Source organism: Diadema setosum, chromosome 21 (genome assembly GCF_964275005.1).
Source record: "Diadema setosum chromosome 21, eeDiaSeto1, whole genome shotgun sequence".
In the NCBI taxonomy this organism is placed as follows: Eukaryota; Metazoa; Echinodermata; class Echinoidea; order Diadematoida; family Diadematidae; genus Diadema; species Diadema setosum.
Genome location: NC_092705.1, coordinates 29,882,310 through 29,903,738, shown reverse-complemented (window position 1 = coordinate 29,903,738; position 21,429 = coordinate 29,882,310). Strand labels below are relative to the sequence as shown.

Sequence of the window (21,429 nt, the reverse complement as noted above, 5' to 3'; positions counted from 1 at the left end):
TTGTTTGTTTGTTCATTTTCCACCTGAGAAGATGGCTGGATAGCCCTTCAGCTACGTTAAGCTGGTCTTCCATGGGGTCCAGTTGGATGTGAGGTGGGACCACTTCACCGGGTTAAACACCCTGCTCTTTGTGATGAATAAATGAAGCTTGATCTTTTACGTGCATGAGTTGTTACTCTCTCACACACGGGACCTCCATTTTGTGTCCTATCCGAGGGACAGAGTATTTTGCTTCTTGCTAGAGGGGACGGTATGCTTACACACAACATTGCTCAGTCCAGACTCGGGTTCGAACCCGGGCCGCGTGATCGTGAGGCAGACGCGCTACCGACTGAGCCAACTCACCGCCCTTAATGATCACCGCCCATGATCTGTCAGTGTCTGTGGAGAGCAAGGAGACGTGCGACCCGGCAGATCCGGGCTACTATGAAGCAGTGATGGGAATCAGCCAGTACATGTGTGTGTTTAGATGTACATGTATGTGAGCGTCTGTGTGTGTGCTTTAAGATTGTCATTTCATACCTCTTCTGCTATGTCAGGAAATGTTTCCGCACACACATGCCCTTTCAAATACATGCTGTCACACCCGCCTTTGTTCTTGTGTTCGCACAGGCGTGACGTCCCTTTTGTTGAAAACGCAAGCAATAAACTATTGCTTGTGCAGGGCCCCGTTGCTAGAAACTTTGCGTTTAAACGCAACTTGCAACTGATTGTCACTGGCCAATCAAAATCATTGTTGCATGCATGTCTTCTTAATAGGGAGACCCTGAGCCAATCAGAATGGTTGTTTCAAAATTAGCAATTATTTGCAATCAATTGCAAATAATTGCTAATTTTGAAACAACCATTCTGATTGGCTCAGGGTCTGCCCTATTAAGAAGACATGCATGCAACAATGATTTTGATTGGCCAGTGACAATCAGTTGCAAGTTGCGTTTAAACGCAAAGTTTCTAGCAACGGGGCCCTGGATAAGTAAAAGGTATAAGCACGTAAGCAAAAGGTTATGCATATGGAATTGTTAGTTTTGTGCATTCGGCCCATTGAATGCTTGGTGAAAATGTGAGTCTTGACTGTGCTGTCCTTGCATGATAAAGCGTTATGTTTGAGACATGATGGGCGATGTTCCGTTGTCTTTAACGCCATTTTCATCCGTGTCTTTTTAAACTCAGGGGATGCAGACCGATCCACTGCTGGATCCACTCGGGGCGTGGTCAAATTTTCCTCCGGTAAGCAAAGATATTGGGTAATAATCATCCTGTTGAATAACGATGTACCTAGAGTTACACCAAGGAGGTTTTATACATGGAGTTCCAACTGGCTGTACTGTATTCAAACAGTTGTCAGATTTCTATTGATGTACAAAAGAATTCCACAGGTGCACTTGTGCCTTTGATGATTGATGTTCCAAGCCGCCGTCTTGGTGAGCAATATGAAGATTCATTTTGAACGTTATCATAATGTTGGCCATATTTTGCTTATTTATTTATTAAATGAAATGAAATTTCACTTAATGATAGAGCATGTAAAACAAAAGTCAATTCCGTTCAGAAATTTGCGCATAGTGTACAGCAGACCTGTATTATGTGAAAATGTTTAAAACTACCATCCTGGAAAGCTGGCTTTGTCACTTTTCGACTTAATTTCCCAAAATGAAACTAACATGTAATAATCTTCAAGTATAATTCTTTATTGATAGATATATCAGATTAGTGCCCGCGTATGCCAAGTCGAGTAATTTTCATCTTCATTTCAGCATTTTTTCCTCAATTTCTGTTCGCGCATCCTCGTGTCTGTACCACCTAGCTTTTATAAGAAGGGATAGCGAAAAGTAATTACCATCACAAAGACATATCTTCCCTTGAAAGTGGCTGGTGATTATGCAATGAGACACGAGTCAATTGTCTTCTTATCGGCGCGGCAGATCCTGTTTGGCACATGCTTCAAATATTTTTGAGCGGCGGCTTCGAACATAGATCAAAGGGAATAACTCTGTTGTTACTCCATCTCTTCAACCTCCTTGGTCACACTCATTGCCATCTTGATATTATTCTTGTCGGTGTTGCAGGCTTTCTACGCACAGAATACAGTCAGAGCTGCTTCATAATGCACGTTTGATTGCAATCAATAACTAGTATACACGATCGTGATGCGTAGTCTATTTTGTGTCGGAGCATTGGTTTGCATTATCCTGCCTTTTTCTACATACATTATTTTATTTTTAGCGTTCGTATTTCATAATCAACATCTGATGAATAAGGCGTCACCATCATACGCAAAATCTGATTGAGTTATAGATACGAATCCGTAACGTGAATAAAACTTTCGGGAGAGTCAAACAACATAAAAGACACCGAAGATCATAAGCTATAATAACAGTCGTTAAATAATATACCTGGAAAATTTACTTTATTGTATCAAATAACAAATATGACTTGGGTTTACACTACTAGGTCTAAACCCGTGGGCATTCTGATACCTTTGAACAATTAAGCATATGCCTCCATGCCCATACAGGGATAGTGATCATGGAATTAGTGCGGGTATTTGTTAACGGAAAAAAAAATGTGTAAAATTTTAACGGAATTAAGCACAATGTCTAAATTTCCGATAAATTTCCGATAAATTCGATAAATACACCGTATTTACTTTGCCAAACGTATCTTCGTCCGATGTAACTAAACCGTATCATCTTCTCTTCATTGTCAGAGCACATTCGGAAATATGGCCCAGAAGCGCTCCGCGTCACCCCGGCGACCTAGGGTCAACAACTCACTTCCGATTCCCCCTCCTCCCGAAGAGTGGACGCAGTACGACCCAACCCCCATCACTGGGCCAAAGGCACTGATGCAAGACAAGAAACGCGGCCAGAAGAAGAACGCAAGCCGACCGGGCTCTGCTGTTGACGTCATGTTCTTCGTCAACCGCGAGGTAGCGCCATTCTCATTTGATCGTCTGCTACCTGATCTAATAAAACGATGGAACATTTCAAATGCCCAGATTTAAGCCCGCCGCACACTATACGACTTATATACGACTGATGGACTTTGGATCCGAAATCAATCACAATAGTCTCAGATCCACATTCTGTCAGTTTATATTCGTGAGTGGTATAGTGTGCGGCGAGCTTTAAAGTCAACGTTACAATGTAATGATTGATCTATAATGCATAATTATTAAGACACACACGCACACACACACACACACACACACACACGCACACACGCACACACATGATTATGTGGCATAATCTTATAGATGTCAGGGACATAGCATTTGATTGTATGGCTGTGTATCCCTAGCTTGCGCACAATAAACCTTAACATGCCTAGTCATCCATGTCTTACTATAATCCTCAATCTATCTAACTAAAATCAATGTTACATGAGGTCTAAATAACTATACATCAACGTTATACACTGTACTATAATCTTGTTTGAACCATGGGAGTGTCATTTACAACCATGCAAATTGGATTTTCTTGTCTATTTCCTCTCAATCCAAACCATCAAGCTCGCCCGCATTATAAGCGGTATCCGAGGGTTCACGGCCTACGTGGGCCGACTGCTCACTCGTGAGATATCGGCACTGACGGAAGCCAACGAAGACATCCGAAGACAAATGTCCGAAAGGTCGCTTCGACGAATCGAAAGAGTGAGCGCCACACCCTTTACTTCGCACATTGTTCATTCACTATTACTGGTCGACCATGCTTTCAAGTGCACTGAACAATTCACATGATTATACGCTATCGTTATGTCTTCGAGTAAAAGGTAATAGTTGGTGAAAGTAAGTAAAATAAGTGATATAAGTGTCTGTGTTTTACAGAAAATTATCATTCGTTATTGGAGCCCACTCGGCTTGAAATTAAAATTGATTTGAGAACAGAAAAAAGAAAACCATGGCTGCATTTGATTCATATGCTTAATATTATTATGTTACATGCACACACTTTGCCTTTCCTTCAAACAGAATAATCAGTTGATGTGATACTGTCCAAAATCACACGGGTACAAGAGCGAAGAAAAAAGCAATTAAAAGAGCAGTATCAAAGCGGTCAAAGGCTTGATTACCGTAGACTCAACCAGTGCCCACTTCCGGGGTTTTTTTTTTTTCTGTGTATATGTACACGTACCTTTTTTTGGGGGGGGGGGGGAGGGGGAAGCAAAGAACATCTACGTCATCATTATTCAAAGAAATATCATGACTTTGTATTTATTACGTCACATTTAATGTTCAATCCCACAGATGATTGGCAATCTTGACACAGAAGAAAAAGAGGAGGAAACCGCAAAAAGTGCAGCTCCTGTCATCCGTAGAGGGCGCTTTGAACTAATGCCCAAGAATAACCAAGCGTCCCATTTCGTCACCAGGTCGTCTTTCGCGCCATATTCCCAGGGCAGAAGGTGGGGTTTGAAAACAAGAAGTTTACAAAACCAGATCAAGATAAAGCTGAGATTATCATTGCCTTTCACAGTGTAGTTGAAGAGCGAATATGAGCACAGTTCCCTTTGTGTGTGGGTGTGTGTGTGTGTGTGTGTGTGTGTTGCTATTGTTGTTTTTATTCGCTGAACATAAGATTCTAGCCCAAACGCACAGGTGATCGATTCATAATAATTACATGTAGGTTCAATGACAAGAAAATACCATGAAATTACGTAAAGCATCGAGAAGACACCTACACACTATTGAAGGGACATTCCAGACGATTTTCATAATAAGAGTATTTATTTCACATCATGTAGTACATAAATCGACAACTCCCTGTATAGATTTGTGGAATTTATTGTGGTTCTTGAGCAGAGAAACAATACTTTGAAAAACCTTAAACAAATTACACTGAACAAGGATGGTGACGTAGAAGGCTCACATATTTCAGAAATGATAGCAGTGTAATTCCATAACAATACCGCTTGCTTGCGAGTTCACCTGTCTATAATCTATGCATGCTTTCTTCTTTTGTTCTGCTTCCTTGAGCCCCAACTCATGCATTCTTATGGTGACTCTTCCATGTCATCATCCTTGTTCATCGCAATTTGTTCTATTTTTTAAAGATATTCTTATTCTTCATCCCAATTATCACAAATTCTGAAACTCTGTCCTCAGTATAACTAATTTATAGTTGTACAAATGTAAAAATCTGAGAATCACCCGGAGGTCTCCTTTAATGATTATAATGGATTCTTGTGAGGCGCACATGTCCATCAACTGATCCAGTTGTCCAACAATACATGCACTCTAAAAACGCAATACAATGATGATACAGGAATCAATAAATCAAATCAATCAAATCAAATCAAACTACTCACGCCCATGGTGCTGAATGAAAAACGGGTAAACAAACAAACAAACAATGCGTAAAAATCCCAAGTGAGTGTTGAGGTAACTACATGTATCTTTGTACACAAAACGATTGACTTACAAGCAGTTATCAAATATTGAACATAAATCGAAATTTAGCAGAATTCAAAACGTTAAACTATCCCTTGTCTGTAAAACATTGTTTTTGAAATACGACATTCCTGTATAGCATCTGACTAATCCCGTTTCAACGACACGCTACAAATTCCCAAAAGAATCCCCAAATTTATTCGTTTCTTAAAGAATTTTTCAATTATTATTTTTACTATTTTATTATTGATAAGCGCACACAGCAGTCTTATTAAAGAATGGTTATTATTGTTGTTGTTTGTAAGCCTAATGAATGCTGTTTTCCGTCTATTTACTGTCGTAAACATATGAATTTTGTCGTTTTGTCACATGGACTATGCAGGGTCGTTCCGTCACATCGGACCATGTCTGTGGGTGCTTCAGAGGACGACAGAGGGCGCTTTGGGGATAGCACATTGGGTGAGAATTGAAAAAGAAAAAAAAAAAAAAACGAACAATGCAACGCAATCATTGGAGAAATCAAACCAATGATTACGTCAGTACAGGGTGTCATGATCCGATAAAAAAAAAAAAAAATCTAAAGCCGTTTATTGAAGACTTGACCAGATTATAAATAATCGTGCAGTTTCCTTAATATGGAAAATGCATTTTATACCAAAATCACCCAGTACTAAATATCTGGATTTTTGTGACAATAATTATGAATGTAAGCTAGGAGCTTTCATGTGTGTGTGTGTGTTTTGAATTTCATAACAGGTCAAAGATTGATAAAGACACATGCTCTCGTTTGAAAAGCGAATATTTTGGTTGCCATGGCACATACAAAGAAAGATATTTCAACTGCCAATGTTATGCTCTTCAAAGACTACAGGATAAAATCAAGAAAGCAATCAGAGACAGACTATCTGACGCGCATCTTATCCGTATTTGGTATGTATGCGCAGGGACGGATAGGGGACAACTTTCAGCGCCTTTGGTGGCGGAATATCTTCTGCGCGCAGACGAAGAGGCTCAGCGCCGATTGGTGGCTGAGTTGGGCAGTGGGCGGAGCTTTCTGACGTCAAACGAGCGATGGAACATGGAGGTAGATCTTATTGGCCAACATGCTAGTGACGTACTACGGGGAATCTGCGACTTCTTCAAAAACACCGTAGATCAGCAGGTGATGACGCCGCGTGTATCTGTAGGAATTCTAAGATCGGAAAAACACATGTTGCTTGTTCCGTGTGTCAGGCAAATCCCATGTACAGAATGTCATTTTCCTTTGAACGTAAAGATCCTTTGATTTCCTTTTTCATAAGGCATGAAAACTTACAAGTCGTGGAACATGTTGAACTACTTTACAGAATTTTGTGGAATTCTCTCTCTCTCTCTATTTCCTTTACATTGTTGTACTTTTAGGACATCACGTGAAGTCTAGCCATTAGATCCATCGACAAGGGCACATGAAAGGATCTAAACAAAAATTGTTAATTGTAAACGTTCATAATTCCTGAAACCCTTGTCCAAATTTCTGAAAACTTTAACATGTTCAAAAAATTGATTACAAAATCGACGTAAGAATTTCATGCATTTGAATAATTACACAGTACCCGCTGCATGCCATGAGGATTAGAACCAGCTCTGACTGTCGGGCGGAAGATCGCTGGTTTAGTGGATAAGATACCTGCTCCCTGTGAGCAGGAGATCACAGGTTTGAATCCTTCTCGAGTAGGTATGCCCGTGATTTCTTTATCATGGCTACTCCTAGAACACTGATCAAAGTGGAGCGTATTTACGTCGATGTATGTAGGGAAATTTATCTATCAGTTGTAATAATTCATCAAAAATTGTTTTCTACCATTATTTTTTTTTCTCTGCATTAATCGAATCACCATACATTGAGTCTCCTTTGATGCTTAAAATAGATTCTGCTGTAAAATATGCTTTCTATGATGTGTCAATTTGCTTCCTTAGATGACAGAGCACGCCGTGTTAACAGAGGGATGGAAGCTGCGGGAGGAGTGTGAGCTCGCCATGGGAGGAGGACGGGTAAGCTTGATGCCATGGCAACATGGCCCTCTCTTTCTTTCTTTTATTAACGTTCTGAAGCGAGTTATCTTTCTTAAGTCGTATATGTATTTGTATTTCAGGATTGGATTAGGACTTTACATACTTCGTACATATTTTAAGACTGGAAATAATTATGGTATTCCAAATTCATGTAATCTATGGTTCTTATTATAAATCGTTACGTCATCAAAAAATGTAAAATAACTTTGGCCGCTGATTGATCTTCCCCTTTTCTTTCTTCCCTCTCTGTTTATCTCTTGGGAGTAAGACGCCCTCTTTCGTTTTATAAACCATATCACCTTGAAACCGTCTTAGGTCTGGTCCATCGCAGGCAAGTTGACATTTTACTAATTTAGATGAGCAGCCCTGTTTTATACTCAGAATTTGAATTGAGATACACAGTGATATTCATTTCTCCGCCGTGAAAACATTTCATGCGGCTGGATTCAAGGCTATCCCTCATCTGATGATTATTGAAATGCCGCTGATCATATGAACTCCTTGGTAAGAATAGGCGTTTTCACATCAGCCCGATAAAAATTCAAGCTCGAGATATTTTTCGCAGAAAGTAGTCAACAAAATAGCGCGCTATTTCGGAACATCGGGCTGATGTGAAAACGCCTAATGATTACAAATTAAACGAGAGCAGCTGGCATAACATGCTACTATCTTCTCGAATCATTGGTCTATAAATACAGGTTGAGGGAGACATCCCGCTCAATCTGAAGCGTTCGGTCTCACACGGCAGCTTCCTTGAGGTAAGACCGCGTGCAGTCAGCAGTTACTGCTCCGAAAGCCAGTTGTCATTTTGGTCAGTGGAAAATGCTCAGTAGGCCTTGAAAGTCAAAAGTCATTACCCGGGGTATACTGACAACATCAACAGTATCAACAGCTCTAACAACACTAACAACAACAAAAACTATATACTACTACTAATTCTATTCACAAAATGAATGATAAGTGTACCATTCTCGTTCCTGTATTATCATTATCATTACGTGGCCTATGTATAAGTTGCCTGATGTCACCTTATTAATCATAAATGATGGAGATGTAATAGTCCATATGAATATATATATATATATATATATATATATATATATATATATATACATGTTGAGATAAACATATTGAGTTTTCACCTATTGGCCACACGAAGAATGAAGAAGCAAACTGGTAATGCATTTTTGTCCAATAAAACACGAGTTTATTCGACTCAAATTTTCGGCGTCCTACGCCTTCTTCAGGAGTCTTGACAAGACTCCTGAATATCATATATAAAATATTCATTCAAACACACTCCGTTCTAGCCTCGTCCAGCTTCTACACATCAAAGTGTGAAGGACATTTTAGAGTCGGGTCTTTTTTCCTCATCTGGGAAAAAACCCCGAGATTTTTGTCTAGGATAAACTGCTTCGTTTAATCATTAAAAGTTGTTACAATGGAAGAGATATGTCGTTAGACAGTTTGGTTCCTTTGCACATTAATTAGATTTTAGAAACATGAGCCAAATTAGATAAACGAAGCAACAACCAAGCACCTAAAGACATCTTTAGGTTCTCTCTGGTCTATTTCATGCATAAATTTTATTATAATAGGCCCATTATAAGATCAAGGGTAGCATTTATGATGGAACGCAATGTAGCAAAAACAAAAAAAAAGTTACTGAAATCAAGAGACTATAACCTTGACATAGCAAAGTCGGAATGTTCGGAGCTTGGGTATTTGTTCCAAGTTCATCGTGTTACTGTCGGCAACTAAGGATAGTCCGGTGGTAGTGTCGCTCCCCGGACAGTAGTAGCTGACAGGTTCGAGTCCCGCGGTTCTTTTTTTTTCTGATATTTTTATTAAAATTATAGATCTTATAAAACAAATTTGGAGAGGGAGATAAGTTGAAAACAAACAATCAAATAAACTCACACCTAAAGAACGTTCCTGTCGGCATCTGTTTCGTCCCTCAGCCGAACCGCCACATCTCGACCGCGCCAAGGAACTCACACGCCCATGTCATGCCACCGCAGTCAAAGTCGCTAAGCAGCGTACAGGTATGTCCAGCAACCATAACACCTCGGCAACGCCGTGGAACCCGCTACGAATTGATATCATCAAAGGTTCCCTAAAATACAAATGCAAGTTAATCTGTGTTGATTTATGATACCCTCAACATCACATTGTGGTGAAACGACCGAATATCTAGAAATATTCCAAAAAAACGTTTAACTATTTTTCTTCAGATTACTTTGATACGCCCACAAAAAAAAAAAAAAAAAAAATCCTTCCCAACCAATATTCCTGTTTTGACCTCATCCGTCAATTATGTTGTTAGTTACACTAATATCATAAAATATGGAAGTTATGTTGAGTCGAGGGGAAGATGCATTCCAATGGTTTTTGTTAAACATATCAGTTTAGCCATGATTGACAGATGAGGTCATAACAGGAATGTTGGTTTGAAAGGATTTTTTGTGGGCGTATCAAAGCAATCTGAAGAAAATAGAAGAACAAATAGTTAAAAATGAATGGAATGTTTCTAGATATTCGTTTCACCGCAAAAGTGATATTGAGGGTATCATAACTCAACACAAATCAGCAGGCATTTTGTATTTCAGAGAACCGTTAAACTTTTGTACATGTAGTGATGTGCAAATTGGGTCACATTTTTTTTTTCAATTTCGGGTTTTAGTGATAACCCATTTTCTCTGGTAATATATACAGTGTAATACGTTCTTGCTTTACTCATTGTTATCATTTTGTTGTTTGTGCTTACCTTTTTTCTGCTGCTATACTCTTGATTCAGGCAATTAGCCAAAAGGGAATGATCGATCGCCTTATTCATTTTTTTTTCTTGCTGTTTATCATAACTTTAGTACTAGCGATATGGATTTTTCCCCCTGACACTCCATGATAGCACTCGCACAAAATCGCACTGAAGCCATCGCGCCGCCATCGTAACATGTACATCGCCCACACATTTTCGTACGGAGCCCACGACCTCACGTGAGCTAGGTGATAGTCTGCATCGGAAAATACATGCAAATCCCCAAAGAGTGTGTCTGGTAAGATGGCGGCGCGGCGGCTTCAATAGATATTGTTTGTACAGCGTGGATGGGCCAACGAGACATCCGCATACTTCCTATAGAGATTAGTGGTTCTTCCACGCATGTACCTACTACAAACATGGACTATGAGCGGAGGTCTTTCTTTGATCGTATCATCATCGCCCCCGCCCGATTATGTGCGTGTTTGGACGGGAACGATTGTGTAATAATGCAATCCCATCGTATCAACACACTGACATAGAACCGTTTAATTCTATCTTGCCGATTTGCCCTTTCAGACTCAACTGCTTTTAGACAAACACAATCTCAAAACATGACAAAGTTTGTGAATAAATTACGTCCTCACTTTTGAACACGCATATAACGTTGCTTAAATAGTAAGACATATATAAATGTTGCTACCGTTTCTGTCCATGTGTAGCCTGAAGCAATATTATAGTGCGAAATTTGACCCAAAAATATTGATTACAAATCACCATCAACTTGCCAGAATATTTGCTCTCTCCTGTAAAGTACGTGCAGTTCACAAATGAAAATGCTTCAGCGATAATTTCCCAAAATGCAGTGCAATTGCTCATGCATTTTTCTTGATTTGATTTGATAAAATTATCATTTCTGCGCATGTAGATTTTAGATATATCAACATGCTCAAGGCGCTGTCTTGGTTTTATCCAGGCTGGCTGTCGGCGGTGATAATAACATCAAGGCAGGAAAGCATGCTTTAAATGTTGTAACGCTTTTGACAGAAACAGGTGCATAAATTAATCTACGAGCGACAAAAGTTCATGTGCACTCAGTCCATGTTCCACATCATCACCCCTCCAGAGCTCCCATCGTTACCTACCTTCTCTGATGATTCCCCGGGGCTACAAGCCGACAAACCGTGACGAGCTGGTGGTTCCTAAGGCGGTGCTCCCAGAAAAGGGCATGGTGAGACTGCTAGCTCACGGGAAGGCAGACGAGTCGATGACGGACGCCGACAAGACCGGCGGTAAGCGTCGACTGTACTCTCTTGGCGAACCAAAGATAAGACTGTCATTCAGCTTGACTTTAATAAAGGGTATATAGTTTTGGTTGAGACGGGAATTAAGGTTATATTTTTTTTAAATAATCAGAAACCTTGAACATAAAAAAATGAAGAGCATACGATTTCAAGAGGGACTGAAAGGTTATTTGATAAAAATTGGTTTTGAAATGGCAGAGATATCCAAAAGCATCGTGGTCCTAGTCAAAGGTGGGATCCACCTTTAATTTGGACCACCCTGGTTTGATTTGGTTATGAACATCTCAGCCATTTTATAACCGATTTTCAACAAATAAACTTGAAGTTCCTCAGGAAATTGTATGCTCTACAGGTACTTTACGGCAATGGTCTCTGATTGCCTCCAGAAAACTTAAAACCCGAGTCCCCATCTCAACCAAAACTATACCATCCCTTTAATTCGCACTTCATCTGAAGCCTACAACCTCACACCAAGTACTGTGACACAATTATGATGTCATGATCCACAAGAGTATCCAGCTTGTGCAGTAATTGCCCAAGAATGATTACTACTGCGAAAAGAAATGCCTTGAAGTATAAAAAGAAATAAACGGACAAAATATTAAATGTGCTACATGTCCCTGAGAAAAGATATGAATATTGGAAAAGTCAAATAACAGTCCCTGATGATATCATTTGGGATAATGTACACAAGATTAATTTTACTTGCACTATTGATACTAGGCTACGCTCTTTTTATTTTAAAGTTTTTCACAAATCCATAGCTTTGAATGCATTTTTGTATAAAATTAAAAGGAAAGATTCACCAAACTGTACATTTTGTGGGAAAATGGAAGAGACTATGGTTCATTTGTTTTGTGATTGTGAGAAGGTTGTACCAATTTGGAGATATGTAGTAAACATAATAGAAATCCACATTAATAATTTTAAGCTCTCCAATTTTGAAAAATTATTTGGTTTATTATCAGATCAGTTTTTAACATACCTTGTATTAGTTGTAAAATATTACCTTTATATTTGTAAATTTAGGAATGAAGTACCAACTGTTGATTTTTTTAAGAGTTTCATTAAGAAGCAAAAAGAAACAGAGTATTATTTAGCTAAGAAAAGAAATAAGCTTACTTTACATTTAAAAAATGGAGGTTTGATTTATGATATGTTTAAATGTTACTTTAAAACTGTCTCATACCCCTTGGATTAAGTTTATTTCATACTGTGTATTGGTATGCTGAATACTTGTCATTGTATTTTGCTCATTGGAATCACCATGATCTGTCCCTGATACAAAGTAGTACTACATTGTAGTTAGTGAATTTGCCGGCCCTCTGTTTGGCCTTTATGTTTTCTCCAGCTTTGTTGGCGCGCCTTGGATATGAATTATTTGCTCAATGGTCTTGGAATTTTTTTGGCTCTAATTTTTTTTTCTTTTTTTTTAACAGCCTATAATGTAATCTTTTCCTGTCAGGGATCTCCAGGTCTGATTTAGGCTTTATGTAGTGGTTTGAATTACAATGCTAAAGATGTCTCGAGATGAGTTGAGAATGTGTAGTTTTGAGGAATGATTAGATGAGTAAATTTTGATTGTGTAGGATAAGGTGTGACTTTTGTCGTTGAGTAAGAGGGTATGGTCCTCTTTCAGACCTGGGGACCCCACTGGGGGAGCCACTCTCCCTGGGTGTGCTATGAGACGGGGGGTCTTTGAGGAAGCTTTGCATTACTACATATTGATGAATCATGGTGGTTCTCTTTTTATATTATCTCTGAATTGCTCTTGTCACTTTTTTTCTTCTTTTTTTCTTTTTCTTTTTCTCGTTTGTGCTGATTGATGATTATTTGTAAATATTGTGATTTCATGTGATTTCGAAACAAAACATATAAATTTAAAAAAAAAGGAAATAAACGGAGAATGTTTACATTGTTGTGTGGATGCGTTTGCAGATGAAGCAAAAACCCAACATTAGTGCTTTAAAATGGTTCTAAAATATGAGTTAGGAATAGAAATAACCACAGTAAAAATTTGAATAAGTAAAATCGATGTTAAGTATTGTTGAATATACAAAATGTGAACAATAGTTATAATAAACAAATGTTTCCAGACTAAACAGTGTGCAGTTACGGTTTATTGAGAAAAATACTGATATCTCCATATATTTTAGGCTTTATTGCGAAAATTTTATATATTAGGATGTTTTGCGGTACAACAAACCCACGCATATGCATCAAAAGCGATATCTTGAACATTTTTAAAATCACTGATCCCAAAGGTAAACAGGACCTTTAACATTAAAGAGAAATGATCAAACAGCCAAATGCATTCACTATTTTACATTTAAAACAGTCTTTTGCTGCACCTCGAGGTGAGGAGTGAATACCACGTGACATGTGTTCCGTCAGTTCAAGTTCATGAAGAGATCAAAACAGCGTAGAACAACATTATAATCTTCAACAAATCCTCTTTTCTTACTTTTGTGGCCATCAATGATATCAAACTTTAACAAGTAAAGACGTCACCCACACTTACCTAAACCAATGCTGCACACTGGCACTGGTCCAACGATCCCTGACCAGTAAAAGCAGTGGCGGACCAGTAACCTTATCATGAATTGAACAGTAAAATGTGCAAAAACTGGGCACATACTGGTCCCACCTGTCTGACCAGTAGAAAAAATGGGTTAGTGTGCAGCCCTGCATGCCTGAACCATTCTTAATTTTATGTTCAACGAAATTCTGTTTTGATATGCCAGAGGGTAAGAAGGGGCACCGCCCAGCACCCCATTCCTTCCGGAAACTCCAGGAGAAGCAGAAAGGGGTGATGCAGCGGGCCGGTCCTGATAGGAAGGAAGTAACTACCTTAAAGAGCATTCTCGCCGAGTTGGAGGTGACTTGTTACCTTGGTCTATTACTTTATCCCTCTTTAATGTCCGTTTGTATATATCATAGTTTGTTGAGAATTGATGAAAAGTGCTCGATGCTGCAAAGCAGAGCATATTAGGCGTATAGGTATACCTGTGCTTTGGCGTCTGATAATAATTGTCCGCTACCGGCGGTTTCCACGCTGTGGCGATCTTCAGGCAGACTGACAGTCAAAGTCATGTGCTTCTGTGTTTATGTGGCGCGGTGAATCGGCTTGACGCTTGGATGGTTTGCCTGTTTCGGTGTCTACTTTTTGACATTTTAATTTGGATACATACCCAACGGATAGTGTGTGTGTGTGTGTGTGTGTGTGTGTGTGTGTGTGTGTGTGTGTGTATGTGTATGTGTTATATATATAAATATATATATATATATATATATATATATATATATATATATATATATATATAGATAGATAGATAGATAGATAGATATATATTATAGATACATTGTATAAAACCATGATGAATGGTCTGCGTGTTGAACCAATAACTTATTATAGAATTTGAGAAAAGGGGGAAGAGAAGGTTCTAGAATGCATTTCAAATCCAAAAGGAATGTTTGTTAAAACCGGATTTTTGACGTACGGTAATCATGTGTCTTCTTCAGGGCGACATCATCTATATGTTACTTAGTGTACAAAACACACATACATACACACTCATATAAGCATAGGCCTATCATATCTATTTTTTGCGTCTTTTTCATTTTCTGTCTTCATTATCAATAACAACGCAAACTGCTCTGCAAAAAAAGGAAAAAAATTATTACAAATCTCATTTCCATCGGGAGCATCAGCGATTTCTTTTCATAAGTACCTAATCATAAACGACTTTTTAAATAAAAAGAATTGAGGGGACACGACAATCAGAAGACAGGAATACATTTTTATGAGATACTCCCGATACTTCCTTCATGTCAACAATGACTCATCTTCACATAATTAAATATGGATTACATTCTCTTCTTCTGTTTCTTAATTCTCTCCTATTTATTCCTATTCGTCTTCTTTGCTTTATACCATTTTTAATTCTTTTCCTCCACAACTCGCTTTTTTTAAACAAATCTTCAGCTACCTGAGCGAAGTCCTCAGAGTTCGTCACTCCCTGCACGTGAAACCGTTCACTCCAACACGCCGGTAGCTGGAACGACAGGCAAATTTCCCCTTGCCCCCCTGCAGTACAGCTCGACACAGCGAGTCATGAGGGACGCAAAACGGCAACTCAAGCACGGGGACGCAGTGAGCGGCAGATTGACTGTCATCTTCTCTCGTTAAAAACGGCAATGACTGGACAACAGAGGGCGCAAATTCCTCTTGACACCCTTTTCTACGTTGCGCAGTCTTATCTTTATGAAATTGTAAACTTTGTACATAGACGTTTCTTTTATACAAAAAAAGCAAAGTGTACATACCTGTAGTTCGTTGACCCCGAGTTCCTATATGAAGTTGTGTTATTGAACAGATGGTGTGTGTGTGTGTGTATGTGTGTTTGTTTGTGTTTTATTCTACCCTTTTGTCAGACTTTGATGTAGGGCCTACTTATATAATTGTGAATGTGTCAATGGTATGAAAGAAATTACAAAAAAACATATCGGGTGTTACCATTATCATTTGCTGTTATTACAGTCAGCTTCAATGTCACAGCAGCACGCGACAGATATTCAGCGATAGCCATTGAAGGAAACCCGAACCCAATCGGACAATTGATGCAAAATTTATGAATCTTTAAAGTTTTGATGTTGGAACCGCTGGATGAGGAGACTACACGTACTCGAAGTTATAACGTGTGTGTGGAACAACATATAGAAAATAGGAAATTTCCACACAAATTCACTTTCTATAATGTAGCATAATGACAGAGCACTTGACTAACCGCTTTCAGAAAGCAGGGGGAATTATTGCTACCCTTAACATTTGTCAGTGTCAAGTTGATTGACTGTGTAATTTTCAAGAAAAATAAATGTTTGAGAAATACCCTTCTATTTTCCTTATTATTGTTGTCCATACTTACGCGATAACCCTTGTAGCCTAGTCTCATCCAGCGATTCCATCACCAAAACTCTAACAATTCATAACTTTTGCATCGATTGTCTAATTTCCTAAAACATTCATTGATGTGTTCTATTAATGTTGCTGCTTTCACTCAATCCACATTGCTCTTTGGGTTTGGGTTCCCTTTAGGTACCACTCTCTCCATGCCTGCTCTCCATCAAGTGTTTCCTTTTTCATTATTATATTATGCACATGCAAATCACCAACTTACTACACAACATCACTACGGATACAATGTATACATTATTGTATATTATTGTCATCACGGCATCACTTCAGTACACTGACGGACAGACTGTATAGAAACAAACAACTCTACTTCTACGTACATGTGGAGAAACAGTGATGGTTAATTCATCAGCGTGAACACTAATAGTGAGTCAGAATATTGAGTATTTAGTAACACTTATTTATTGGATTGTTTGTCCATTTTGAATGGAAGTACACCGCAAGCAAACAAACGAGCAATAGTACAATACGCAATAGTAAATTTCTCAAAATGCACAATTCTTACAATTTACATACCTGTGTATGTCTTACAAAGTACGTCATATTAGATCATGGCTAATAATGCATTATTAAAGACATCGTACAAACTCAGATTACATTTAATCAAAATTCGATATTATGAATATTGAATCATGCTCAGTGGTTTAATCATTATGTCTTCTATAATTTCTTAAAGTTGTCCATTATAAATGTGACAACAATTAAACAACAGTAATGATGGTGTCTTCGAAATGGCATTGATAAAGACAGTGGAACCTTTTCTTAATGAAGTTTGATATAACACAATCTAATAACAAGCTGACTTTGCAAAGTCCAGCTGTTTATATTTCTTTGTTTGTGTACCCCGATTCGGTGAGATCCCGATTTTTTTTTTATGCGAAGGTAATTGTCGGGGTCTGTAGGTCCTCGGTGATGTAGAGTACCAAAGTGTAATTTCATAGCCATTCATTGCCATGGAAACTGGATATAAATAACCTCACCTTTCCGGAGTGTTCATGGGCCCAAGAACAAAAGCAAGAACATGCTTGTCAGCCGCTGAAACTCGGAAGTGTTTTATTTTCTTGTCAACAAATTAAACCCGAAAGTGGCACCGGAAATATTTTTGCGTCCCGCCCCACTCCCCCTCTCTCCCTTTTTACGGAATTCCTGGATCCGCCCTTGCTTCGGTGAGGCAAACGAGATATCTCTTTGGTAAGGGTCTACCTTCGGAACGATATCGAGTAACCTCGGTTGTTACATGTCCTTCACAATGTGGCTGTAACACGTCAGTTCATTGTGTGAAGCAAATGAAAACATAATTATCTTACTCATCTTGCCAACGTTTAACCTTACAAGTATTTTCTCAACCGTCACTGGCAGTGTCAAATTAAAACACTGGGACAAACGTTGCACTTGTTGCTATGGGTCTGGCAAGCAGCTAGTACCACAGGTATTCTGTTAACCCTCGTGGCTGTCATGGCAACCGATTTACTGCAAAATATGCATGATTAACAATGCATCTTGGCACCGTTCAGTTGGAATGAGCATTGAGTGTTATAGAATCCATTCTTGTCAAGAGCTGCTTATCATTCATTTTGGGTTTTTTTTCCGATGATAGAACAAAAAGAAACAAAGACATCCTCAAAACAAACTTACCTAGAACAAAAACAAATCGAAAAAATAGAATAAATCATGTGGACCTTTGATATCCTTACATACTACTTTTGTGATACTCATTTAGTTACTCTACTCTTACTCTATTTTCGTTTACTTGCAAATAATAATACACTGACAATAGTTATAATTAGCAAGCAAGAGACACCGAGAAACACTAGGGCACAGGACACGGTAACAGTCATAAAAGTATGTATAACAGTGACTCCCGTTATAACGAATTCCTCGGGACCCGCATTTCGTTATAACCGAACAAATAAACAATTTAAAAAAAAATAGAACGGATAGTATTGCGGCCTGAATTTTATTTTGTTGTAACCGGAATTTCGTTACAACCATGTTCGTTATAACGGGAGTGCACTGTATTATGATCAGCACTTGCTATTCGGCGGACACAACGTTGGTGGCTTCCTCTTTTTTTTTTTTCTTTTTTTTTTCGGGGGGGGGGCGGCCAACGAGTGTCTAGACTAAAAGATGTCATGACTTTAAGACTGAAACCAAAAATAAAATGATGTGAAATATAAAGACAGACTCAGAGGCTAGGAGAGGGGGAACAAAGCGACGAACCTCCCACATCACCACCTCCACCACCACAAATCAAAGCATGGAAGCTTGAGGCCAATCAAAGTTGGGGAAGCCTTTATAATCAGCCCATTCAACGCCAGTTTTTGTTATGTAGTCTGGGTGGCTAATATCAACAAATAGATAGGCCTACTTGTATTGATGAAAATGATGTTTGTCTAAAGAAGTATACTAGTAATACTAGACTACAATATAGGGGGTGTTTCACGAAGACTTTACGTCGGACTTAAGTCGAAGATAAGATGGACTAAAACTTATCCTGTATGAAAACGTCCCCCAAAATTTTATTTATACAACTGTATATGAAAGTTAGAACATCAATGAAGAAGCGCACATCGTACCATTATTTTCAGTTGATCTAAAAAATAAAGATCGACTTAAATTCTATCTGAATCATCCTCCCTGTAAACGGAGAATTGCATGGTTATAGGTCATAATTGATGTTCATACATTTTTTTCTATTTCTGCCTAATTGTGTCCTGGAAAAATAATGGAGAGGAAACTGCCTGTGTTCAAAGTTCTCCAATGAAATTTGAATGATTTTGAGAGGAAAAAGCAACAAATTTAACATCACAACAAATCTAACATCACAAATAAATAAATATATTGACATCCTTATTACGTGTTGCTAAGCGGAATTATTTTTCGCGACAGTTTGTTAAATATAAACATGATGTGAAGAGTACGTGGAAGGTGATTAACGAGACACTCAAATACAAAACCAATACTGATCTTCCCAAATATATTTCGGCGGACGGCCGGCAGATTAACGATCCGGTTAGCATGGCGGAATCTTTTAATAATTATTTCGCAAGTCTTGGTCCACATCTTGCCAGTAAAATCCCGAAATCCCCAACTGAATATCATAGATATTTAGGTAATATGAATCCTCAATCAATATTTTTTTAACCTATTGTTGAAGAAGAAATTGTTGATATCGTTAAGAACATAAACGATAAAAAAAGTTCAGGATATGATGGAATTACAAATTTTCTTTAAAAAAATGTTTTGAATCAAATCATTTCTCCTTTAACATACATTTTTAATCAATCTCTAGTTAATGGTAAAGTCCCCAATAAAATAAAAGTTGCAAAAGTCGTCCCTATCTTTAAGAAGGGACAGAAAGATTTGGTGAATAATTACCGACCAATTTCTCTATTGACTTCGATCTCTAAAATCCTTGAAAGGTTAGTTTACACGCGATTATTGAAATTTCTCACAAATCATAATATTTTATCAGATTCTCAGTTTGGTTTCAGAAAACATTATAATACAACCCATGCTTTACTCACTTTTATAGACAAGGTAGCTCATGCTATAGGCCTAGATAATTTTGAGCATACAATTGGAGTTTTTTTTTTATTTCTCTAAAGCTTTTGATACGATAGATCACGAAATTTTATTTTCTAAACTGTATCATTATGGAATTCGCGGGCCACCTCTCGAATGGTTTAAGAGTTACTTAACTGATAGAAAGCAATTTGTTAACATTAACGGCTATGATTCGCAGTTAAAACTTATTTCATGTGGAGTCCCACAGGGCTCCCTCTTGGGCCCATTTTTATTTATTCTATACATAAATGACCTTCAAAAATCATCGCCAATTTTATCATTTATTTGTTTTGCTGATGACACAAGTTTGTTTTGTTCTCATCGAGACCCTAATACATTAATTGATATGATGAATACTGAGCTTAGGTCTGTGCAATCCTGGATTTATGCGAACAAATTATCCCTGAATATAGAAAAAAAAAACTTATTATATGGTATTCACAAATTCTTTGAATGTTGTCCCACATGAGAGCAAAATAAATGATATATGTTTAACGCAGGTCAATAACGCACAGTTTTTAGGGCTTTGGATTGACCGAGAATTATCCTGGAAAACTCATATTAATTTTGTAAGTAAAATTTTGTCCAGAAATATTGGAATTTTAAACAAGCTTAAACATTTGTTCCCTGTTTATATTTTGCAGAGTATATATTCTTCTTTAATATCTCCACACTTTAATTATGGAATTTTGGCGTGGGGAAACGCAATCAATTTACTATTAGATTCCCTTCTTCGCATTCAAAAGCGTGCAATAAGAATCATAAACCACGCCGGATATTTTGCTCATACCAACTGTTTTTTTCATCAAAACAGAATTCTGAAAATTCCAGACCTATTTTATTATAATCTTGGAATTTTCATGTATAAACTAACAACTAATGAATTACCATCCGTTTTTATTCACATGTTCAAAAGAAATCGCTCTATTCATTGCTACCCCACTCGTCAGAGTGACGCTTATCACCTTCCCCGTACTCGCACTATTTTTGCAAAGAAAACAATTATGTTTACGGGACCCAGATACTGGAATGACCTCCCTCAAGATATTACTTCTTCCTTATCCTTATTCACCTTCAAACGCAAACTAAAACGGCTATTACTTAGTGGATACACACTACCCGGCTCTTAGCAACATTTTTTTTTTTTATACCCCCAGTCTTTTGTCTTTGTCTGCAGCTCCAAGTTATTTGACGATACCGTTATAGCACTTTGTGTGTGTGTGTGTGTGTGTGTGTGTGTGTGTGTGTGTGTGTGTGTAAACACGGCGAAATATGTACAGTCTCGTTTAAGCGATACTAAAGTATTCATGTGGTTCGATAGTTCGTTTTTAATACTGATTTTGCACTGGTACAATTTAAGTTGGTCGAGATAAACATGTCCGTT

The 21,429-nt window shown here is 38.1% G+C and overlaps 1 protein-coding gene across 1 annotated transcript in view; it reads left to right on the top strand.

The window, feature by feature from the left end:
• The window catches only part of LOC140244292 (uncharacterized), a 36,013-nt gene extending 20,179 nt beyond the window's left edge, over positions 1-15,834 (top strand). The window contains exons 21-32 of the mRNA XM_072323936.1: positions 1,171-1,227; positions 2,708-2,929; positions 3,512-3,652; positions 4,247-4,404; positions 5,772-5,848; positions 6,334-6,551; positions 7,346-7,420; positions 8,140-8,199; positions 9,403-9,486; positions 11,326-11,491; positions 14,248-14,381; positions 15,489-15,834. Of these exons, the coding sequence (XP_072180037.1) occupies positions 1,171-1,227; positions 2,708-2,929; positions 3,512-3,652; positions 4,247-4,404; positions 5,772-5,848; positions 6,334-6,551; positions 7,346-7,420; positions 8,140-8,199; positions 9,403-9,486; positions 11,326-11,491; positions 14,248-14,381; positions 15,489-15,692 (1,596 nt within the window). The 3' untranslated portion in view covers positions 15,693-15,834. The remainder of the gene's footprint in view (positions 1-1,170; positions 1,228-2,707; positions 2,930-3,511; positions 3,653-4,246; positions 4,405-5,771; positions 5,849-6,333; positions 6,552-7,345; positions 7,421-8,139; positions 8,200-9,402; positions 9,487-11,325; positions 11,492-14,247; positions 14,382-15,488) is intronic.
• The last annotated feature ends 5,595 nt before the right edge of the window (positions 15,835-21,429 follow it).